We start from the raw sequence: 24,892 nt of genomic DNA, 5'->3' as shown, positions 1-24,892 counted from the left end.
AACGGGTGAGGATTTTATAGAATGGACACGAATTGAAGAGGCCAGATCTGAAAAAGGGTAACACAAAATTACATGTTTCGGTCGGAAATAGGGTCAGGAATTGGAGAACTGGCGGCACACCTATACCACAAATTCCAAGGAGTAACTCCCCTGGGAGAATGTTTCATTTGCCTTAGACATGGTCACGTGGTCATTTCTACAGTTTGCCTTTTGCAAAGAAAAAAAACTGAAACGTAACCCTAAATCTCTCTATTGAGTCTAAGTGCCTTCAGAGGGCCCAGTAGTAAAGGATTTCCAGTTATATGGCTAGAGTCTCATCAAATAATCCTCAAGATAGAATTCGTCTCGATAAAAGTGACTGTCTTGTGTTGGCTTGTCTCAACGTAACATCAGTGAAAGCCTTTGTATAAAGCACTGTGTCTGGTCAGTCGGGCTGTTTTCCCAAACCTTTAAGCCTGGAAATACTGCTTTCATGTTAAGGTGAGAGGGTTGGGAATGATGATAATTATTTCCAGTTTAAAAAACATGAAGAGACTTGAAGTGTTGCACTCACCACAACCTTCCGCATAGCATGCTAGATGACGCCATTTCGTTATGTTGCGAGTCCAGTTTGCCGGGGGGTTTCAATTTATACACCAGGGTGGGGAAAAAGAACGAAACGCAAATTTTCCTAGTAAAGGAAAATAACTATTCAAATAAGCGGCTTGCTAAAAATACGTCATGTTTCCTATCATTATAGTGATTGGTCAATCTTAAGCCCCCACCGTCGCGAAGGAATACCGTTCCCCCATATCTTTTTTCCCATTGTTTTAACAGTTGACTGTTCACTATAGGAGGCCAGGAATTAGAGAGAGACCATGAGAAGCACATTTGTTTTTAAGGAAATGACGCTATGAAAGATGAAAATTCTAAAGCCCTAAACACCTGACCACTTCATCTCTCCATTCAGTTACGATCTGAAGTGAAATATGCGAGCTTGGATACTAAACAGGGTCGCTACTCATCTGCTTTTAATTTACCCTTCCCTTGTTCAAGAATAGTAAACCAAAGGGTTGTCTCTTTTAAAGAACAACGTTTTTATTACTTGTAAAATGTTAACATTCTGAAACTAAAAAGCCATACTAAGTTTTACTTGTTAGAGCGGTTTTCAGTTGATTGTCGAAAGTAATTGCGTTTTTGCTTTGATTTTGCATTACTACGCTCTGTGATTGGTTGATAAAACTCGCGCCACTTTCTTAACCAATAAGATGTAAAGCCCTAAACCAATCGTGCTTTGGCCGTACGCGTTTTCCCGCGCTTGGCGCCGGTTACGTGTATTTTCTTTGAATTCTGATTTGTTCATTGCACTGTTTGCACATGTTGTGATTGGCCAGAGTAACTTTGGTTTTGGTTTTAAGACACTTGATTGAAAACCGTTCTAACATTCTTATACTTGTCAACATTCTGAAATTGAACTAAGTAAGCTATACTGAGAATGTTATCCTGTCACATGAGAAGTATCTCCTGCCTTCTGAGCTTACGTCTCTTGTTGTTTCATGTTTCTTATTTTTTTTTTCTTGAAGGTATACGACAATTCAAAGTGATCAAATCATCCTGATATTTATCTTTAACTATTTATATCATGTATTTTAATTTCTTTTTCCAGGTGGGCGCTTTGCGAAGGACCTTGTGTCCGATTCGGGCTTTCCCATTTGAATTCTGTCTTGATTTTTTTCCCAATAAAGCCGTTTAGGAGGGTGCTTTGCTCTGCTACTGCTCATATGTTCTGCCCATCTCGTGATAGTCCGCGAACCTAATTTCTTAAGGAAGACGCCTACTAATTCAAAGAAAGCAGAAAAGCTGACAGTAGAAACCTTTTCATGTGCAGGTATTTCACGAACTTGAGAAATAAAATCAACCAATTAAAGTTTTGTACAGAAATTCATTCAGGCTCAACAGTTTTCCTTGCTTATGATTAAATGGACTTTTTAATAAGCGCGCGATAGACGCTGAAAGACCAACCTTAATTAAGTTAAGTTCCCAACCACTGTATTACATTGTATCCACAATTTAATCTGTACGTGAGTAATATTATCACCGTAGACCATACAGCACTTACTGGAGAAAACATTAAAATGAAGCGCTTATCCAATGAGACCCTTTAAATGTTACGGAGCCCAATTTTTCAGGCGTTTTGGTAGGGATTCAGGGAAACGCCATGTTCACAAAACTTAGGCTTCATCTGTGAATGCGGAAGAACATTTCCAAAACCACATGTGTGAGAAAAACTTGTACTTTAGAGGAAGCGCACATCCATTGTGCGGGGCCCTTAAGTGAGACGGAGCACTATATTTCAGACGTTGAGGGAGGGCGTCAGGTCCTACAGCGAGACGCCATCTTCAAAAATCCAAAAAACAAACCAAAATTTTTGCATTCTTTTCAATTTTCAGAAAACGTCATTGTTTCTTCCAGGTTCTACCATGAGAATGTTGTTGCGAATTTTTATTAGTGATATTTGGAATATCCGCATTGTTTTGAAATTAGAATTTTGTAATTCTGTAAATTTTGTAGTTTGATCAAGGGCCCGGCCTATGATGACCTCAATTGAAATTTCTGTCTATTTTCGCCAAGAATTTTGGTACGTTCAGTCCTGGACATTTTTAAAACACTCCATTTTAATGAGATGGTAAAAACGGGGACGTTTAGTTTTCGATAGTCTCTTAACGAGATCGCGTTAAACACGACTGCCTTTAACTTCAATGTTACGCTTTCTTTGTTCTACTTAAATTAATCATTTATCCTAAAAACAAAACAAGTATGTACTGTACAGTTAAGACTTTGTTATTTGGCTCTGGGGCTGCGCCTTTCCCGCTAGTACCGAATTATAGGTGCGTGTTTTTAGCCGAAATCACGGCTCCATAATATTCAACAAGAATTCCGATCGGTACCATATAGAAAGGAGTGGGAAAATCAAGAAGAAGACCAGATAATCAAAGTTTCTCTTTGCAATTCAGAGGCAAACGTTGTTAAGTGCCATGATGGCTTTTTTAAGCTGGTACTCAACGACTAAAATCTAGTTTTTTCATCGTTGAAAACATAGGACTAAGCTTCATGGATAGGGTGCCTTTTTGTGTCTAGGTTCCACTCGGCAGCTAGCCGGTACCTATTAACACTGTACACCTGACTTAAGATTGCAGCTATTGGAAGAAATTTTACCATCATCTAGAATCTTAAGTCGTCGCTCTACTTGTAATCGAAATATCACCGTTTGAAAGCTCTTCAACAAACTGAGCTTAGGTATGAAACTTATAAAATTCAGCTTTTGTAGAAGCAATTTATAATTGAACATTGTGATTGAAGCTTTCTAAGCACTAAGGGCCAGTTATTTGAACCGAGTTTAACTTAGGCCCCGGCTTAAGACAGTCAGTGGGTCTCCAAATTTGTTTATAGGTGGTTTATTTTAAGAAGATAGATAGTTTTCTAGTGTCGGATGCAAGCCATCTTGTTACCGTCAGCAGTATTATAAATGTTTAGTTATGACTGTTGGCAAAATTAAAAAATGGCTTAGAACGTGGTTTTGTTAAACACCGTCTTCACTGTCTTTTAATAACTGGCTCTAAGTTTCTAACTAATTTCTGTGTAAAGAGCAAAGATCCTCGCAGTTAGTACGCAATTTTAAGCTGCGAAATATATGAAATATATGTTTCATATATTTACATTTATTAATTTCAGCAATCCTGGTTCGTGTAAAACTGATATAGACAAGACAAACGAATCTCTCTACGCGGCCCGATTACCTTAATTCAGTTATCAACTCTATTGATGGAACCAAACATTCGTTTTCTCCTCCCGCCGACGCAGCACCACAGTTTCTTCAAACCAACCCCCTTTTATATTTTAAACACATCAGAAAACATTCACTCTAACATTTAATCATTTATTCTTGTATTTCAGCTCGATTTTTTGTAGTTTAATTTGCTTGCCTTCGTTTTTTTTTTGTAGTAGTTATCATTTATGTAATAGATATGTTCGATGAACAAATATTAACCACTTGTAAATCGAGGGAAAAAAATAACAGCTCGTTACTATTGATATCTGAGCATATGGCAGAAATTATGACGGAATCACACCTTTGACGAAGAGAAGTCGCGTCTCTTTTGATTCCTGAAACTTATTCTCTTGTCTATATATACAAGTATTCTCTTGCTCCACAAATCTACTATGGCGGCTCTACTATAGTTCTATGTAAGTAGCCAATTTAGAAAAAATAAAAAAACATACAAAAAATAGCAATGTTTTCTCCAACCCAGTGAGGATTTTGGCAAGTCCTGGACTAGAAAACTAAAAATCAATCTAATACTTTGCCGCTTAGTACAAACGTTTCTTGACCTAAAATTGTTAAGACATTTTTGTAGTGTTAATAGTTCAAAAGTGTGTAAAGAGTCCAATCCTTATCTAAAAAACATTTGAAATGAACTGTACGGTAAGCATTACTCTTTTGATAACGACTTCAAAACCATCGTAATCACATGCTAGTCAATATAAACAACTATTTACAGTCTCTTAGACGAGTTCCTAGCCATCCCTGTCTTGTCAAAATGATTGTCCATCTCATAATCCATCAAAAATATTGATTCGGCTTTGTGTTCAACAGCTATAAAGCAAAAACAACAATAAATCAAATTAGAGTAAAAGCTAAAAACGCCTCCAATGATTATGCATAATATTGTTGTTAATCAAGGAGATTTTTCCATCCGTTTGTCTTCCCTCTTTGTTTTGTCATTCAACAAATGATTTAGATATTTCCTAGAACATCTTGAACATCTCCAAATATGTTAGTCCAATTTTTAGATGGAAACTGCATCGCTTTCAGATTAGCCCATCCCCTCCCTCATGCTGAAACCGTAAAAAAAAAAAAACCAAAAAAAAAAAAAAAAAAAAAAAAACAAAAACAAAATCGCCAAGCTGAAGGAAATATTATTTCGCACATCAGTAAAAAACCACGAAAAGGTTACTAATTTCCGAGTGAAAATTTTACCGCGGAGAATGGAAAATGTTTCCTATAGTAAAAACTATTTAATGCTAAGAGAAAAAAGGCACTGATCTCCCCAAACCCAAGTAAACGGGGAAACTGCAACACTTAAGACTTTTAAGAACTTTTGCTTTTTTCCATCAAATGGGAATGTCAGTTAGGTTCCAAAAACTCAAATAAAACCAGCTTCAAATAACTTTAGTAGAGAGCTAGTAAATTCTCTTATTTCAAACGTTGATCATTCTACTCACAGAGAAAGTCAGCTACTCAGTCTTGTCCTTCCAATTCTAGGGTGACATCGTCACCAATGAGTACAAACGGAGCCCAGTAATCCACTGCACTAAACTCGTCAGATTCTCTCATGGATTTCATGGCTTGGTTCAGAGCTGCACTGGCACTTTCACCTTTCATTAAGTGCTGATAGAATATTTTCATGAACTCCATAGTAGCCTCGTCATCAATCGCCCACAATGACACCAGAACAGACCGAGCACCAGCACCCAAAAATGCCCGTGCGATGCCAACCACACCCTCAGCCTTAATCTCCCCACGGCCACTATGACAGCAACTCAACACAACCAGTCTTGCTCGCATCTGAACATTCAGTACATCTCTCATTGTTAAAACGAAATCTTTGTAGACAGGAGTCCGTGATACCGGTGAAGGATTTGGTGCTAAAGCAATTTCTCCTGTTGCCATCCGCCCATGCGCTGCAATATGCACCAAAGCAACGGAGGAGAGTCGTTTCAATACTTCATTCTTCGTTGCATTCCCTCCAATAAGAGGTATGGTGTGAAGTATTCGCCCAATCATCTGCACCTCTTTTCGTGCGAATGGCAGCTGGTCAAGCTTCGTTCCTTCAAAAGTAACCTCTTGTATCCAAGGATCGCCCACGAGAAGCGCTCCACTCTTACTGTGGTAATCAGCGGGAGAATCTGCGATCAACTTTAAACTCGTCAGTGATGGAATCACACGGACTCTGAAAGATTCGCAGAGGTACTTTGCATCTGAGTCCATGAACGCAGCGAAAGGAGCCAAACACAATGGACCCTCGGGGACGAATATTACTTCACTTTCAAGTAACAAATCTTGGATGGGACTAATGAGAGTCTCATATAATAAACTTAAAGCACTATTCGGGAGATTGGAGGACCCGCGCTGATTTTGCCTCTCATCTGGAGGGGAACTCTCATCTGCAAGGTTTTCGTCTCTCGTCATATTTAATGAACGATCCTCACATTCGACAACAGCTGTACCACGAAATTCTTTCCTTGTGGTGTCCAAGAAAGTTTCAGCATCAACTTGACCCTCGGGGATTTGCTTTCTTCTTAACTGGATATCCTTTCCTTTCTTTAAAACCCACCAAATTATTTCTTGGTGCTCAAGCGCGAAGAAAACTGTAGTAGAAGGAAAACCACTTAACTCAGCTATAGTTTGTATTTCTGGGGCAGTTTCTTTTCGGTATTGCTTGGATGCATAGTTGAACTCCATAAGATCATTCAAAGCCTGTGCACGTCCCTGCTCAGCAGATAAAAGAGCCTCCACAATCTTGCCTTGCTCTAACAACAAACGCCATAAACTAACGTACGCATTTTGGAACAAATTGCGCATGCTCACTTTCCAGTCATCATTAGCCCCGAGATCATGCCTCACATCATTCAACGCAGCTATACTGTGTTGATGAAAATCTGCAGCTTTGCATAAAAAGCCTGTTGAATGAAAGGCAACTCCAAGGTTATGAAAACCTACGCCAATTGAAATTTTGTCTCCCACTTTTCTTGAGATTTCTACCTGACGTTCATAGTAGTAAATGGCTTTTTTGAAATCTCCGAGGTTGTAATAAACGTTGCCTAGATTTAGATACGCTTTTCCTTCACTTGAGACGTCTCCCACTTTTCTTGCGATTTCTAGGTGACGTTCATGGTAGTGTATGCCTTTTTCTAAATCTCCGAGGATCCGATAATCGTTGCCTAGATTAGCACAAGCAATTCCTTCACTTGAAACGTTTCCCACTTTTCTTGCGATTTGTAGGCTCCGTTCATTGTAGTGTATGGCTTTTTTTAAATCTCCGAGGTACCGATAATTGTTGCCTAGATTACCATAAGCAATTCCTTCATTTGAAACGTTTCCCACTTTTCTTGCGATTTCTAGGCTTCGTTCATGGTAGTGTATGGCTTTTTTGAAATCTCCGAGGCTCTGATAATCGTTGCCTAGATTACCATACGCAATTCCTTCACCTGAGACGTCTTCCACTTTTCGTGCGATTTCTAGGTGACGTTCATGGCAGTGTATGGCTTTTTTTGAATCTCCGAGGTCCTGATAATCGTTGCCTAGATTACAATACGCAATTCTATCCCTTGAGACGTCTCCCACTTTTCTTGCGATTTCTAGTTGCCGTTCATGGTAGTGTATGGCTTTTTTAAAATCTCCGAGGTTGTGATAATCGTTGCCTAGATTGCCATACGCCATTCCTTCACTGGAGAAGTCTCCCACATTTCTTGCGATTTCTACTGCTCGTTCATGGTAGTGTATGGCTTTTTCGAAATCTCCGAGCTTGTGATAATCGTTTCCTAGATGATCATTTGCCTCTGCTTCTCTTGAGACGTCTCCCACTTTTCTTGCGATTTCTAGGTGACGTTCATGGTAATGAATGGCTTTTTTGAAATCTCCGAGGTTGTAATAATCGTTGCCTAGTTTACCATACATCATTCCTTCACTTGAGACGTCTCCCACTTTTCTTGCGATTTCTAGGTGACGTTCATGGTAATGAATGGCTTTTTTCAAATCTCCGAGCTTGTAATAATCGTTGCCTAGATTACCATACACCTTTCCTTCCGTTGAGACGTCTCCCACTTTTTTTGCAATTTCTAGGTGAAGTTCATGGTAGTGCGTGGCTTTCTTTAAATCTCCGAGTTTGTGATAATCGCTGCCTAGATTACCATACACCATTCCTTCACTTGAGACGTCTCCCACGTTTCTGGCGATTTCTAGGTGACGTTCATGGTAGTGTATGGCTTGCTTGAAATCACCGAAGAATGCATAATCGGTGCCTAGATTACCATACGCTATCCCTTCACTTGAGACGTCTCCTACTTTTCTTGCGATTTCTAGCTGAAGTTCATGGTAGTGTATGGCTTTTTTGAAATCCCCGAGGTTGCAATGATCGTCACCTAGATTACCAAATGCTATTCCTTCACTTAAGACGTCTCCCACGTTTCTGGCGATTTCTAGGTGACGTTCATGGTAGTGTATGGCTTGCTTGAAATCACCGAAGAATGCATAATCGGTGCCTAGATTACCATACGCTATCCCTTCACTTGAGACGTCTCCTACTTTTCTTGCGATTTCTAGCTGAAGTTCATGGTAGTGCATGGCTGTTTTGAAATCTGCATGGCTGTAATAAGCGTCCCCAAGATTGCCATAAATCTTCCCCTCCAGTAATTGGTCTCCCCTTTTCTTCGCAACTCGTAGTTCACCTTCATGGTATTGTATGATTGCTTTGAGATTTTCTGGGATGTTATTGTAAGAGATGCAACTTTCTTTACAGCTGTCGTTTGCGTCTCTGCTATTTTTGACCAAAATGGTGCCTCTTTCCTGTCAAACATAAACGTAGTTGTTTTATTTAAACAGTTTTCCAATTCGTTATATAATTTATGTATTTATCTATATTACTTTTTTAATCTTTGAGGTCCTTTTCAAAAACCACATTTTGTGAAAAAGTTTCCTCAATAAAGATTATTATTATCATTATAACTTTTACAACCAATCTTAATCATCTTAATTGACATTGTCATCATTATCATCATCATTGCTATTGTACATGAACAAAAAAGTGCAAGTAAAACAGTGGTAAGTTCATCGCCTTTTTTTTAATTTTTATTGTTTTTACAAACATAATGCTGACTTACTTACAAAGTACTTACTTAGTCGCATAAAACTTTAATACCTACTTACATATAACTTGTTTAGTTAAATACTTCTTACTTATAAAATATTAACTTACAAGATAATGCTCACAAGACAGGAGCCGATGAGTCGGAGCCTGCTACAAAATAATGAAAAAAGAATTGTAATACAACTTATTACTAACTTACTATCTATTAACGAAGAGTAAATACGCAAAAAACGACAAAAAATAAATAAATAAATAAATAACAACAAACACACAAAACAAAAAATCCAAAAAACAAGGGAAATTAGCCAGAATCAAGAAAATTATTTTCACAGCTTGACTTGCACCTTAGAATTGCTAGTTTCAGTTTGTATTTTATTTTTCAGGATAGACAAAAAAGCATCGAAAAAATTATCTTCCTCATTTTTAGACGCGGTGTAAATATAGTATTTTGCAATTATCAAGCAGAGGTTTAAACCAAGACACTGAGGCACGGTGTCTGTGATGCCATAAAGTGTTTGCGCTTCAGAAAGCGAGATCTCAATGTTGTTTTTTTCGCGCCACCAAACTGAAAAATGTGTCCAAAACAGCTGAGCATTGGGACAAGTCACAAATAGGTAATAGGTGTGTGATTGCTTGCTTTTCAGCGCATAAATGACAGCGGTCATGTTCTTTAATTCCGCATTTTTATATAATGTAGCCTTGGTGGGTAAGATGTGGTGTAAGATCTTGAACTGAAACATTGAGAGTTGTATGTCTTTTGTAGCACTGAACGCCGGCATCTTGTAAATTTGAGAAATTTGCTGTTCATTTAAATTAGCTTTTCTGAGTCTTTTTTTGGCGGTGGCAGGAACAAATTTCCGTTCAACAAAAAAGTTGGTAGCAAGTTTAGAAGAAAGCTTCTCAAGGGGAATTCTATCCATACTTATGGATTTATTCGAAGGCGGTTGTAATTTACCTTTCATTACTTTAATCAAGTTAGGAGGAATTGCTTTGCATAAACCGCAGTAGGTAAGAAGATTAGTTTTAAGACCAAAATAAGAGCAGAAGTCTTGGTGAGATAGAAAGGTATTGCCGTTGAAGAGATCTCCAATTTTTTCAACACCCGATACATGCCATGCTTTATAGTATACTGAATAATCGTTGAAGATCATAATAAAGCGGTTATTCTATCAGATTTCATTTAGTATTTCTTCTTTTGAGGAGGGAGTGGACGAGTTTATAGATTGCCAGGCCAACAAGGCTTTCTCGTAAAGATCAATGGAATGTGTGTGTTAAGATGTTTAAGTTCAAAGTTACATTTAAGGAGAAACAGACCACCAACTCGCTCTAGCAGGGAAACGGGAATGTGAGTCCAACTCGCGGTGGGATGACAGCTGTCTAGTCTTCTGATCCACGTTGCTTTGAGAGCATTGTTGATTATGTCAAAATCAGGCAATGTGAGACCACCTTTTTCTTTAGGGCCAGGGCAGTTTGTTTTATTTTTGGTTTTCTCTTTTGCCAGACGAATTAAGTAATAGCTTTATTAACTTTTTGAATAAATGTGGGGGTGACAGTGAAGAAAGCAGTGTTATAAATAAGTCTAGAGAGGGCTAATGCTTTTAAAATGACAATTCGACCCTGTAAAGTTAAGTTCCTAGGGTACCACAAGTTTAGCAAGGAAGCCATCGAGGACAGTTTCTGTTCAAAGTTCCTTTTGAAAGCAGCTTCGTCATCATAAGAGAAGTGAATACCAAGGGCAAATACGGGATCTTTTAATTTGGCCATGCAATATCAAGAGGTTCTTCCAGGTTGCTTTTGTTTACACCTAGCCATAAGCCCTCTGTCTTGCTTCTGTTTACTTCAAGACCAGAGCATTTTTGAAAAGCGTGGAGCAGATGGACGAGGTTTTGGGCAGATCTTATATCAGAAACAAAAACAGTAATATCATCTGCGTATTGTGAAATTTTGAATCCCTTTCCATTTATGTTGATTCTTTGAATATTTGCATTAGACCTTATTGCATTAGCAAGAATTTCAGCGCACAGCACAAATAGGGAGCCGGAAAGTTGGCACTCCTGGCGAACACCTCTTTGTAGTTTAAAGAAGACAGAGGCGTAACCATTATTTACTACACAGCTAGAACAGTCAGTGTAAAAGGTTCGGATCCACTGTAGTAACTGAGGGCTGAAATTTAATGCCTCCAAGGTCTTAAAAAGGAAGTTCCAGTTGACGGTGTCAAAAGCTTTTATAAAGTCCACAAAAATCGCCATGTCGGGAATGTTTTCTAGCTCAGTTATCTTCATGATATCGTTAATGAGTCTAATGTTCTGTCCTATATTAAGCGGCCCTTGACATAGCCAGCTTTGTTGTCGTTTATTAATTTGGGGAGGACTATAGCGATTCTATGAGCTATAGATTTGGTTGCTGTTTTATAATCGACGTTAAGTAACGTTAGCGGTCTCCAATGTTCCAAATACAACCTGTCCTTGCGTTTTTTTCGGTATGACCTTTATTATACCTTGTCTTTGTGTTATGTTGAGTTGTCCTACTTTATGAGCATAGTTAAAGCTTTGGACCATCTCATTACCAAGTAGATGCCAGAAGTGCAAATAGAACTCAACTGAGAGACCGTCGCTGCCCGGACATTTGTTTTTAGCACACTGTTTAAGAACGTTGAAACACTCGGTTTTCGACAAAGGCTGTTCAAGTTCATTTAGCTCGTTTTCGTCGAGTTTGACGAGGTTAGGGTCTCCCAGGAAAGCATCGCGTGCACTAATATCACAGGGAGCGCTTGTATATAAATTTTCGTAAAATGCTCTCTGCATTTCCAAAATCTCTTTTTCCCAAAAAGTTTCCGAGCCAGAACTTGTTTTAAGCCTAGTTATATAAGTTTTTGCAAACCTCCTTTTCTCAAGATTTAAGAAGTATTTAGTATTCTTTTCTTCTTTTTTGGCCAGCGTATCTCATTTCTAATCATTGCACCCTCGGTTTTATATTCAGCAATCTGATTGAGTTGAGCTCTTAATTGGTGGAATTTAGTAATATTTTCTTTCGATGTGTTGTATTACAGCAAGGCCATTAGGTGATCAATTTCTTTCTGATGGTCTCGTTCCTTATTTCTTTTTATTCTGTTTTTCCTTTTTGAGTATTGTACACAGACACCTCTAATCTCCATCTTGAGCATGTCCCAGTACAGGCCTTCATTAGTAAGGTAACAGTGTTTGCTTTTGTATTCGGGTATTTTGCTTACGAGCTCGTCAATAAAATTTGCATCTTTCTGCAAAGCGTTATTAATTTTCCAAAACCCAAGTCCACGTTTAGCGTATTCTTTCGATTGAAGAGTGAAAGTGATAGCGCTATGATCAGATATTGTGGGGTTGGTGATGTTAGTATCAATGAGAGACATCAACAATTCTTTCGACACAAGCCAATAATCTAAGCGGCATTGTACTTTTAAGGAATTGTTACGCCATGTAAATTGTGTTTTGTTGGTATGTTGATTTCTCCAAATGTCGTGAAGTTTAAAACGCCGGGTTAAGCCTTCAATCTCGTCAACGACTTTTTGTTTTTTTCTGAACAGGAGCTCCAACCATTTTATCTGTAGGTGTTCATGTCACCTCCCAAGATGATTGTGCATCTGCAAATGGTAGGAGAATGTTATCAAGGTTGCGAAAGAAAGCTATCTGAGTGGTAGAGTCATTTGGCGCGTAGATGTTGCTAATCAAGAAGGAAGATTCTAGCACGTTGGCTTTTAATAGCAAGTATCGTCCATTCTTATTAGCGAAGATGCTTTCTGTTTCGAAATCCAGACTCGGTTTAAATAATATCATCACACCTTTTGAATGCGTTGTTCCATGACTGTAATAAATTTTCCCTCCCCATTCTGCTTTCCATATTTCTTTGACACTTTTGGAAGAGTAAGTTTCTCGTAAATAAACAACGTCGAATTTTTGATTGTGGAGCCATCTAAACACCCGCCGTCTCTTTTTAGCTTGATTCAAACCTCTTACGTTTAAAGAACAAACGGAGAGTCTAAACGGGGCAGCGGTGACTTAAAAGACCTTAGAAGCATAGAATACTCTATCGGTTTCGTTGAGGAAGATATTAAAAAACTTTTCGAATATGAGCACTTTTGATTTGAAGGTGTACTTAGTGTAAATTAAACAATATACATCAGCAATTAGCCTTATCGCAAGCTGAGGGAGTATAAGACTAAGCTGTAGGGAGATAAATCTAAGTATACCTAAATAAATTCTAAACATGTAAACAGAAGCGACTATACAGAGACGCTAAGGCACAAAACGCACAGTTACTAGAGCACAAACTGCTCAAAGTAGGGAAACCTCTTCTTAAACCTAAACGGGTTCCCTATGAGCAGTTTAATGCTAAATAAGTAGGCGCTATGAGCGAAGCAACTCTTGGGAGCGCGAAAGGAATCAATTATTTACAGCAACTGACTAATCATGTACCATAACTTTACCGCACAGAGGAAGATCTTTCGTAATAAGTTTGTCGACATTAAAGCTGTACTTTAGCAGCTTTTGAGATTGGGTAAAGTTTCTTGTGCATATCGGCGATTTCTTTTGGAAAGTCGCTGGCAACACCGATCTTTGAGCCTTTTGGTAAGGTGCTAGCGTATGAAAGAATTTGCTCCTTGTCTTGATAGAAGCTGGGTTTGGCGATGATTGGGCGCGGACTCTTAAATTTGTTGGTTTGATTAACAGCTCGTGTGTAAGGAGCTCTGTGAATGATGTGTGGGAAGCATGGAAGACCTTATTTTTCCAAGCTGTAGAACGTAATATTCAGAAGAAAGAGGTTAAACGTCGACGCGATGTGCCTTGGCTTAACTCAGACTTGCCGAGAAACTCTTACGCAAGAGGCGAAGACTCTGGAAGAAAGCAAAATTCTCTGGGGATCAAGCAAAATGGGCCAACTATAAAAAATTTAGCAACTTGGTGAAAGACAATTTAAAAAAGCCTATTTTGCATATGTCAAAGACCTCACAGTTTCATTAAACACCAACCCGAAACGATTTTGGTCATTTGTAAAATCATGTACAAAGAAGCAGAGCACACCTGGTTGTATTATATACAACGGAACTCGCGCGTTAACTCAAGAGGAAAGAGCAGACGTCTTTAATCAATTCTTTTGTTCGGTATTTAATAATAGGACCGATAAACTGTCATCCATACCAGGACGCTGATGTGATTATTCAACTGTTTTGCCTGCACATCTCATTAATGATCTGATTTGTACACCTAGTGAAGTGGCTAAAGTACTTAAATCTCTGAATGTAAATAAGGCCTGTGGACCAGATGGGGTTTCCCCTCGGTTGCTTAATGAATGCCACATGGAACTAGCTCCAACTTTGGAAAGGCTCTTTAATTACACCCTTTCTCGTGGCACACTACCTATTGAGTGGAAGACGGCCAACGTAGTTCCAATTTTTAAGTCGGGGGAGCAAACGGCAGTTGATAATTATCGCCCTGTTTCTTTAACAAGTGTAGTTGTCAAGTCTTTAGAACGTCTTGTACACAATCAAATAATGAGTTTTCTTTCCGATAATAAGTTATTATGTGATAATCAACATGGCTTCAGACCACTTCGCTCATGTGTACCTCAGCTGCTCCAGCTTGTCCATGGGTGGCTTCGTATTCTTGAGGAGCGTGGCTCTGTGGATGCAATTTTTCTAGACTTTGCGAAAGCCCTCGATAAAGTGTCCCATTCACACCTGCTACTGAAACTCCAACATCACGGAATCAAGGGTCAATTATTGGAATGGATTTCAGACTTCTTGACTACCAGAAGACAAAGAGTAGTAATTGACGGCCATTCTTCCGGCTGGCCTGAATTAATATCTGGCGTGCCTCAAGGAAGTATTTTGGGCCCCTTGCTCTTTCTTGTTTATATTAATGACTTTCCTTTAGCAGTTAAGTGTAACTGTGGACTCTTTGCTGACGACAGTATTCTTCACCAGAAAGTTACTTGAGCGTCGGATTGTGAAGATCTTCAAACTGACCTTCATAGTGCCTATGACTGGTGTAACTCCTGGCTTGTTACTCTGAAGTCCGAAAAGTCCAAGGTCCTACACCTATCGAAATCCAAGGATCCATATCATCATGAGTACTGGTTCTCTGACAAACCCTTATCAGTCAGCAGTAGATCACCATAAGCACCTTGGTGTCTGGCTGGAGTCTTCCCTGTCTTGGGATTACCATATAAACTATATGTGTGCTAAAGCTAACAAAGTTCTAGGTTTGATTAGGAGAACCTTTGGTTCAAACAATCCGGAAGGAGTCTCGACAGCATATAAGACTTTAGTGCGTCCAATTTTGGAATATGGATGTCAGGTCTGGAATCCGTATTTAGTGAAGTACATCAAAAGTATAGAGTCGATACAGAGGCGAGCTACTCGAGTCATTCAGGAGAGACTTGGGGTCTTGAAATGGCCTTCGCTTGAGTTACGAAGGAAGTTTATCTGCTTAGTGCAGATATACAAGATTATTTTCGGACACTGTGACATAAATCCTCATATGGTTTTTGGTTTTAATGTATTAGCGAAAACGCGTAAGAAACATAAATTCAAGATAAGACCACAGAAGACACGTACGAATCGCTTTAAATTTTCATTTTTTAATCGCTACATAACAGACTGGAATAGTATTCCAACAAACACTATGCATGCACCTTCATTGAGCAGTTTTAAATCCATCTTTTAGATCATTTGTGTCATTTAAATCAGGAGTAACTCGTTAGGTTAGCTTTGAGCCATTTGTAAATTTTACTTCACAATTCTTAGTATCAATTTTAGTAGGTAATTTAAGTAAGCTAGTTGTTAGCCGCATTTAATATTTGTTTCATTTTTTTTTTTCTATAATGTTTACATTTTTTTTTTTGGAGAATATTCTTTGTATGGGAATTTAGTTTCCCCCAATTATTCTCCGGTCATGCGCCTTTTATAACTTTTGTAATTTCATTTTTTTTATTGTACATATACTAGCATGGCAAAGCATTATTAAACATTAAACATTAAACATGAAACGTTAGAAATTCGATGAACTCTTTTGAAGCTCATATTGTTTACGTCTTCTTCAGGTATTTGAAGTTGTTGTATCAGGACGTTTCTCAACACTTGCTCGGTTTCTGCTGGAGATTCATGTGAAGAATCTCTGACACCGTAAACTCTGAAGTTGCTTCTTCTTGACTGAACTTCAAGACGTATGTTGTGACATACTAATTTGTCGACTTCAGCCTTCAACTGATCATTTCTTTGCGAAGCGAAGCAGTCACCTTTTCAGTCGCGGCGGCAGCATTTTTAATTTTTTGAATTTCCTTTAGTTGCGGAATTCAAACTTTCCATTAGTTGTTTGTTTTCCTCTGTGAGTTTAGTAATTACTGATTTTAGGTCATCAACAGCTGGTTTGAGGGGAAGTAAACTTTCTAACTTATTCCTGATATCGTCAAGGGCTTTCAGCGTGGCGTCACCGTCGTGTTCGGGAAGCTCTTCGGTCCGTGCACACTTCGGCCAATCTAATTTTTGATTTTTCCAACCAAAACGGTAAAAGGAAATATTACTTATCCTTATCATATTTACATATTTTAAAGTACAGAATAAAATAGAAAAAAAAGAAAATGGTCAGAAAAATCGATCATTTTTCCATTTTTCTAATTTTGACGTTAAATTCAAAAATACAAAAAATACTGTTAACGGCTCAAAACTATTTTGCTACTTTTTATTTGCTTATTATCGTTGGAAAAATGAGAAAAATAAAGTTATCACCGAGTCCTAGATCATTTTTCTATTTTTCCGTTTTTCCCCTAAAAAATAGGAAAACAGAAAAATGAAAAAATTATATTTATTCACACCTTTTTTTCATTTTTTCCATTTTGTTCAAAAAATGAAAAAATAGAAAAATGGCATAGATATCGTCCAACTATTCATTATTCTATTTCCACGTGAAAAATAGAAAAACGTCACAAGAATTTCCACCGAATTTTTTTTTCCATTTTAATCGATCGTAAGTATGATGGATGTTACTAAAGCGGTCACCCTAGGGAAGCTCGGATTTCACCTCGCGAGAACTCGAAATTTTCACTTTTCAGCTTCTCGCTACACAGTCGTTTTCATAGCTGCGAATCTTTCCCAGGTATAATTGAATACATTGATTCTTCGTCTGTCAAAACATAGCAATTACTTTCATCTCTGCTGGTTTGTGAGCGAACTGAGCTCGGATTAAGTAGACACACTTTTTTTCAATTACGCAAAAGTCTAAATAATCCAAACTCAGAGAGGAAAAAAGCTGACCGGTAGTGGCTCAAATGCTCTGATATTTTAACAAAAAACAGTTCAGTCATTAATTTTTAGGTTTGCAGTTTTAAATCTTTAGGATCAAGCAGCCCTTTCGCACGAACGCGTTCAATAAAATTACTTTCAGCGACACGGGAGACGGCGGAAATCGAGCCTACACACGACACGCACGAGCTACTTGGCTACCAAACTGACATTTACATCTCACTTAACGATGTGCCACTGATTCCCCGGTTAATTTTCTGAAGAAGTAGAAAATATCTGAATAGCAATACAATCTGGAACAATTAAATTTAATCTTATTAAGGATGCGAAACTTTATCAGCCTTCGATAGCAAATCGGAAGTAACTGTTCCTGCGAAAAGCAAATATTGCAGTGTTCTCTTATACGCGAGAGTTTTAGATTTCAAAGCCACTGAATTGTAATTTTATTGAACTTTGATCGACGTTCGTGCAAAAGTGCTGCTAGATCCTAACGATTTAAAACCGCAAACCTTAATATCAATGACTGAACTGCCTTTTTTTTTAAATATCAAAGCATTTGAGCCACTACCGGTTAGCTTTTTTCCTCGCTGAGTTTTGATTATGTTAGACTTTTAAAACTAAAGCCTGGTTCACACTAGCAATATTACGACATAACAGCATAATGACATAACGGCATAATCGCTTATGTCGGTAATGTGAACACTGACATAAAGACATAAGGTTAGGTGAAAAGAATACTTTAAATATGGCGGAAGAAACGCTTGTTGCCTTTGCGATGACTTTGTTTCTTTTTCTTCTACGACTCCAAGTGAAAAAAATTGCTAGAAGAAAAGAGTGGGTGCGTCCAGTATTTCAGGACTGCAACCTTCTTCCACGCGTTTTCTTTTTTTCTTTTGGTCTTTAAATTCCTTTATGCTTTTATCATAATCATACAATATTGGATAAGTTCGAATCGCTTCAGCAAGTTCTTCTTAATCTACACGAGCCGCACCAAGGCCAGTAAATTCTCTACGTCATGTCTGTCAACTCCACAGTAGCCGCCATATTAAAAATAGTGCTAATGCGAACGGGGTTCGACAATTCTTGTGGTATTCTGATTGGCTCATTTTTATGTCGTTATGTCAATGATGTTCACACTTGTTTAAGCTGAAATATAACATCATGACGACATAAGAAAAAGATCAGTTTTTTTCCTGTCGTTATGTCCATGTCATTATGTTGCTTTGTGTCATTATGTCTACATGTTCACACTACAAACATAACGAGATAATGACCTTTTTATATCGTTTTGCTAGTGTGAACCAGGCTTAACTGTATATCCTTCAGTTATTTACCTAGGCCTTCAAACTGACAAAGTATGAGCGAAATCGATTTTTGACCGTGGCCACGATTTCTTTAATTTTTACTGACAATCACTGTTAATTCCTGTTATGAAACTTAACCCTGAATATCTGCCAAAAAATCTAACATAAACCTTAAAGACGCTCTTTAAGTTGCATTAAATAGCCTATTTTGAATTCTTATAGGGATTACCGCTGTGCACCGGTTCTCAGCCTCCCGTTCCCCGTTCCCCGTTCTCCGTTTCCGGTCCCCGGTTTCCCTTTCCTGGTTTTAGTAACATCCATCATATTTCAATTTTGAAACTTACGATCGATTAAAATGGAAAATAGAAAAAGAAAATTCGGTCGAAATCCTTGTAGCATTTTTCATGTGAAAAAAGAACAATGGAAAATTAGACGATATCTATGCCATTTTTCTATCTTTTTCATTTTTTGAACAAAATGAAAAAAATGAAAAAATGGTGTGAATAAATATCCTTTTTTCATTTTTCTGTTTTTCTATTTTTTGGAGAAAACGGAAAAATAGAAAATGATCTAGGACTCGGAGATTACTTTATTTTTCTCACTTTTCCAACAATAACAAGAAAATAAAAAAGTAGCAAAATAGTTTTGAGCCGTTAACAATATTTTTTGTATTTTTGAATTTAACGTCGAAATTAGAAAAATGGAAAAATGATCGATTTTTCTGACCATTTTCTTTTTTTCTATTTTATTCTGTATTTTAAAATATGTAAAAATGATGAGGATAAGAAATATTTCCTTTTTCCGTTTTGGTTGGAAAAATCAAAAATTAGATTGGCCGAAGTGTGCACGCACCCTCTTCGAGGTCGTCGTCAGTTTGAGAACCTTTTTCCCGTATTCTTTTTGCCCTTCTTCTAGAGGAAACGTCATTCTTCCCAAGGGAGTCAGTTTTGGCTGCCATTCGGTAAAAATTAAGTGCGCTCCATGGTTATAAGCGGAGTTTACATCGAAAACGACGGAGCGATAAAAGAAACGACCATCTTTGACAGCGATTAGCATATTTTTCTTTTGGAAGTGGCGAATTGTGTTCGAAAAAAACTGCATTGTGAGTTTGCCTTGTTTCTCTTGTTTGTTTCTTTCTTTACTTCTTCTTACTCTTCTTTCTTAGTTAAGTGAACTAAATCTCATTTCCAAGAGGAAAAATTATTACTTTATATAACGGTTTTAAAAGAGTGGCAAAGCGACGGAGCCCAAAATGGAAAATATTTTGTCACAACTAGCCAACTGAAGATTGTACAGCCCAGATAAGTAAATGAATCGAGCTTAGTTTGGAATTCTTCTGCACACTAAAGCAGTGGGCACCTGAGACCATCGTTCTGCATAACAATGTGCAACGTTTTTGGAATTTTCAAACCTCACTACCCACCCACGCCTCCTGCTACGTCTTGAGTAAATAAGAAAACACCCAGATCATTACCAATAGATTGTGAAGCATCCGTGTGAACTCCAGACACTTGTCAGTATCGGAACTATAGCAAGTTTTCTTTGAATGGAAGCTGGAGAGGTTCTTGTAATCCACATTCGGTGGATTTCAACAAAAGGTCGCATTTCTATAGAGTGTGTGCACGGCGGTCATGTTGGAGGACTAAAACAATAAAAGATATTTGCATAAAAATAGAATATATTTCCCAAAGGAATATCATTGTATTGTTTCGGTCCTCCAAAATGGCCGTCGTGCACACACTTTATAGGTTTTTAGATAACTTGCTTTTCAGTTGAGTATAGAAAGCAATTTCCACTTTGGTTTTGCTGTACTGCCGTCTATGATTGGTTGGCAAAGTTCGCGCCATTTTCTCAACCAATGGAAGTCAGATCAAACCAAAACCAATCGTGCCTCGCTCGCACGCGTTTTCCCGCGCTTGCCGCTGGTTACATGCATTTGCTTTGAATTCTGATTAGTTCATTGTGCTGCTTACGTCTTTTTCTGGTAATTACGTTGGTTTTAATTTTGCTGAGAAATAAACACTGAAGAATTTGAATTCTTGTTTATCAAACTTACTGTTTGCCTTTCTGACAGATTTTTCGTTACCTTTTCCCCAGTACCTTGCAGCTTGTTTTGCTCGCTCACCGACCTGCTCCTTACTTCCATCAGCTTCTGGTTGTTAACGTCAATCTTGCATTAGTCAAGTTTCTAATACGTTAAACACAAAGGTTATAAAAGTTTTCAAAAAGCCTTGTAAACGTGGAACACCGACAATAATGAGTGGTCATTGGCTAGATTAAAATATTTGTTAACTCTGACTCTCAAATTATTACACATGAGGCTGAGTGTACCAAGCTATGTTTCGACCTAACACAGTAGGTCACAAGTCAAAAGCCTAAAGAAAGGTTTTAAGAAATGTTTCGAAAGATTGGGATGTGACCAACGAAAAACGGTTAACCCCAAAGAGTGACTTATAAATGTCAAATTATCAGTGCCCTTGTTGCCAGCATTTTGATCCCTCGTAGAGCGCCACTTTTCAAAAGAAGGTCTAATATCATACTTAGTTACACTCGAAACGACATCACTATCAGCCTATTTTTCTTAAATAATTCATCCTTTACAGTAATCAAGTTTCTGTCATGTAAAAGTCGCAGAACAGATCAATATCTATTTCCTTTTTATTTGTTAGTGTAAAATGAAGGATACTACTAATCCCCTATCACACCATCTGATGGCTTCCTCAAACTGATTCAGCTGAACACAGGCACTTGCTCCTAATTAAATAGAATGATATCAGTTTAGCATTGACTTATGTTAGATCAGCCAGCTTCATGCCTCCACGAATTGGTTATAAAATAACAAAAGTACTGTGGCAAAACTTTCCCCTTCTTTATGATATACATACAAAATCAAACTTAAAATAACTGGTTGCCTTTAATAATCTGGCAAATAAACATACTTAATAAATCAGTAAACACAACCTGATTATGGTTTCATTAACGCTCGCTAACTGCTGTAAAATAATCGATACAGATTTCCCTGCTGTGAGATTCCGAGATGGTTGCTTTTGTCCATCTTTAACCTCTTATTGCGTCAAGTGATACTTAAAGTGTTTTAATTCTTTCTGATTGCATGAAAAGTTACAAGGACTCGATTTAGAATGAGTAACAGATTCGTTTTTAAACTACCGAAAGAATATTGCTTTGACTGATACAAAGCATATCTCAGCTAAGCGTTTTTTTTTATTATTATTCGGTAGAATGACAACGTAAAGTTCTCACCGTTTTCTTTCCTGACTCTTACCTATAACAATCGCTTTGACATAAGACGGTTGTAAGTCTGTGGCAGTTTTTGCATCAGTCAGTGAATCATGAAAGTTACCTGCGCAAAAATCAATAAAAAGAAACATGCATTGTGATGAGCGCACGATTAATGTAAATTGCTGTTAATTTTTTGTGAAATACATTAATCAGTATGACCAACTGTGAAAATCTCCAAATGTGATACCCAGATTAAAATGTGCTGTTGCTCTGTTGCTGTGCAGTTTGGCCTTTAGTTCTTCATCTTTGACGTCCACATTGATTCCTTTGGTGTAAAGCAATATGGCTTTCCTGAAGTCTCTCTTTCTGAACCCGTCATTGCCCTGATTCTTGAAGAGCTCTGCTTTTGCTAAAAAGAACAACGTTAAAAGATAACTTGCTATTTTTTGGTAATAAAGTTCATAAACTAGGTCATACGTTTTTTTTTTTTTAACAAAGTGGCGGACGAAATACCGACTCCAATCCTCTCCGCCTGCAAAACAAGAAATAATGACCACTCCCCTAAGAAGTGTCACGGCTTGGATCTGAAACTTTCCAATAAAACTGTCAAAAGCTCTTGGACCATAAGTAATCATTAGAAAAACTCCTCACCCCTTAAAGTGGTTTCATCATTATTAACCGGTGATTTTTCAGTAGCGGTTGTGATGTCAGATTCATTTGCATCGTCCTTTCCGCCTGCATTTTGTAGTATGTTATGTTCATTGACAGCCCGGCCTCTTAATTCCAATAACATCTGGTTGTTCTTGTCAATCTTACATAAGTCAAGACTTGTAACACGATAGTTGTAATAGTTATCAACAGTCGAGAAAACCGTCAAACTACTATAGGCAGAAGGTCATACTGTTTGTTTGTTTGTTTGTTCGTTCAGGAATTTAAGAAAACACAGCACCATTAAAATTATTATAAAAAGACAAAGAACTTAGTTTTTGTAATTTGTCTTGAGTGAGGTGGCACAGATAAGCATGAATGAAAGAAAATAAATTTGACTTTGAAAAATATTTTTCCTTAACGTTCTATTGTCCGCAATAAAGGATACGGCTAATCCTTTTTCACACCAAATGATGGCTTCCTCAAACTGATTCAGCTGAACACAAGCACTTGTTCCTAAAAAATCAGAATAATGTTATTTCCAAATCATTTCTCTTGAGAAATAGGGCTCGTATATATAATATTACTAAGGGACACTTTTAGGATGCGAAGACCAGGCCACCCTCCTTGTAATATCCCTGGTAACTAGCTCAGCCGCAGGAAGACAAATTCCCGAATGTCTTTCAAGTCGAAAAGCTAAAATTCTGTAGGTGAGTTTTATATGTACAGTATTACAAACTTGATGATGCCTTATGATTACCTTATCCGTTATATATATACATGTAATGTAACTTTTCAGTGAATGGAACATGAAGCCGTGTTTAAAATTTGATCTTTGTCATAGCGAACTATACCACCGCCGCCCAGCGATAAAACGAGAGGTACATTTTTCTTAGAAATCTTACCTCTCACGATCGCTTTCACCAATGATGGCTGCAAGTCAGTAGCAACCTTAGAATCATTCAGTGAATCATTATAATTTCCTGAAGAAGAAGAAGAAGAAGAAGAAGAAGAGACACAGTAAAGGAAATGAGAGGAGAGGTATTACATTATTTAGGTTTTAATTTAAAGTGCTCTTAAAGCTCTTAGTTAAGATCAGCCTAACAAATTTGAAAAACTCTAACCTAAACAAAAGTATGCTTCTGCTCTGCCGCTGTACAATTTGGCCTTGAGTTCTTCATTCCTGCAGTTCACTTAAATTCCCTCCGTGTAGAAGTGTATGGCGTTGCTGAAATCTTCCTGTCTGTATCTCTCATTACCTTCATTATTGTAAACCTCTGCTATGGCTAGTTTAAACAAAGAATATTAGAAGAAGTTTCGTGTTTCATTCACTAGCTAAACGTGCGAATTCAACAATTTCGTAAGAGTTTGGACAGAATAGGGACCCGAGTTGGCCTGTGGGGGTGGGGCAAGCACGAAGCACGAAGCAATTGTCAAATTGTTGTAATTTTCTGTAAAGAAGTGAGGTATGGGGATCAGGAAGAGTGATGCAAATTCTCCTCCTCTGAAAAAAATGTGACGTCTGGTACGAGTGAGGGGTTGTGGAATCTGGAAATTAAAAAACAAACACACACGCAAAAAAAGCGGCAGTTGAGTCAAATACAAGGAAAACACTGTTTAAGCAAAGGATATTTAAAAAAAGAATTGTGCAAAGAAAAACGTCGATAAAATCCTTCGTTGGTTGGCGAGATATCTTTTCCTCCACCCAAACGATCCCACAACATCTCACTCGTACCAATCTACCCATAGGACTTTAAATGAGGAACACTCAGATAAGAGGGTGTACGCGTAATTCCTGGTCGAGTATGGACATTTTTTTACTTCACCACTCCAGGTCAAACGGTCCGCGCAGACATTTTCAGTCTTTTTTTTATACAATAGAGTCTTTTCAAAACGTCTTACACAATTGGACTGATGGCAATATGAAAACATTTTGTACTTCGGTTAAAAGTTTATTTTCTTTCAAAGCAAACTACTAATGGAAAAAACCAATAGTTTAGGCTACACCTTCAGGCTCTTTCGGGGGAAGGAATTTGTTCAGCACCCACTCTCCAATATACACCTGCACTTTACGCTATCTAAAACAGGATTTATACTAGGGTGTTTCTTTACTGTCAACTAAGAAGGAATCATGCATCTTCTCACCTTTAAAAGTGTCTTCATCAAAATCCAGCATTTCTTCACCAGCTGGCGTGACGTCACTTTCCTCACCAGCTGGGATGACGTCACTTTCCTCACCAGCTTGGGTGACGTCACTTTCCTCACCAGCTGGCGTGACGTCACTTTCCTTACTAGCTTGCGTGACGTCACTTTCCTCAACAGCTTGCATGACGTCACTTTCCTCAGCAGTTGGCTTGACGTCACTTTCCTCAGCACTTGGTTTTACGTCACTATCCTCACCAGCTGCGGTAAAGTCACTTTCCTCAGCAGTTGGTGTTACGTCACTTTCCTCACCAGCTGCCGTGACGTCACTTTCCTCAGCAGTTGGTGTTATGTCACTTTCCTCACCAGCTTGGTTGACT

At 38.0% G+C, this 24,892-nt stretch overlaps 3 protein-coding genes across 3 annotated transcripts in view; all 3 read right to left on the bottom strand.

The window, feature by feature from the left end:
- The window catches only part of LOC146467039 (uncharacterized), an 80,498-nt gene that overhangs the window by 47,824 nt on the left and 7,782 nt on the right, over nucleotides 1-24,892 (bottom strand). The window lies entirely within an intron of this gene.
- On the bottom strand, nucleotides 3,901-23,543 carry LOC146467040 (uncharacterized). The gene is made up of 11 exons (XM_085126678.1): nucleotides 23,495-23,543; nucleotides 23,276-23,353; nucleotides 22,819-22,886; nucleotides 22,374-22,533; nucleotides 21,970-22,131; nucleotides 21,766-21,843; nucleotides 21,169-21,236; nucleotides 20,569-20,652; nucleotides 9,015-9,056; nucleotides 5,263-8,605; nucleotides 3,901-4,633 (listed from the first exon to the last, which is right to left on the bottom strand). Exons 4-10 carry the CDS (start codon nucleotides 22,513-22,515, stop codon nucleotides 5,279-5,281), a joined length of 3,903 nt encoding a protein of 1,300 aa, XP_084982804.1. The 5' UTR covers nucleotides 22,516-22,533; nucleotides 22,819-22,886; nucleotides 23,276-23,353; nucleotides 23,495-23,543; the 3' UTR covers nucleotides 3,901-4,633; nucleotides 5,263-5,278.
- Nucleotides 3,901-24,892, bottom strand: part of LOC146467035 (uncharacterized) — a 63,104-nt gene continuing 42,112 nt past the window's right edge. Inside the window, exon 12 of the mRNA XM_085126497.1 lies at nucleotides 3,901-4,633. The gene's annotated coding sequence lies outside the window, so the exon portion shown is untranslated. The remainder of the gene's footprint in view (nucleotides 4,634-24,892) is intronic.

Source organism: Pavona decussata, unplaced genomic scaffold (genome assembly GCF_977016875.1).
Source record: "Pavona decussata unplaced genomic scaffold, jaPavDecu1.1 SCAFFOLD_140, whole genome shotgun sequence".
In the NCBI taxonomy this organism is placed as follows: domain Eukaryota; kingdom Metazoa; phylum Cnidaria; class Anthozoa; order Scleractinia; family Agariciidae; genus Pavona; species Pavona decussata.
The sequence above is the reverse complement of the archived record's forward strand: the minus strand, read 5'-3'. Positions and strand labels throughout refer to the sequence as shown.

What these genes read in the sequence shown, in the direction of transcription:
- LOC146467040 (XM_085126678.1), bottom strand. Translation starts at nt 22,515, where the DNA reads ATGTTATTGGAATTAAGAGGCCGGGCTGTCAATGAACATAACATACTA. An exon ending in TGATGAAACCACTTTAAGGG is followed by an intron (nt 22,132 to 22,373) that starts GTGAGGAGTTTT and finishes TGTTCTTTTTAG; the next exon opens with CAAAAGCAGAGCTCTTCAAG. An exon ending in TGTCAAAGCGATTGTTATAG is followed by an intron (nt 21,237 to 21,765) that starts GTAAGAGTCAGG and finishes CTATTTAATTAG; the next exon opens with GAGCAAGTGCCTGTGTTCAG.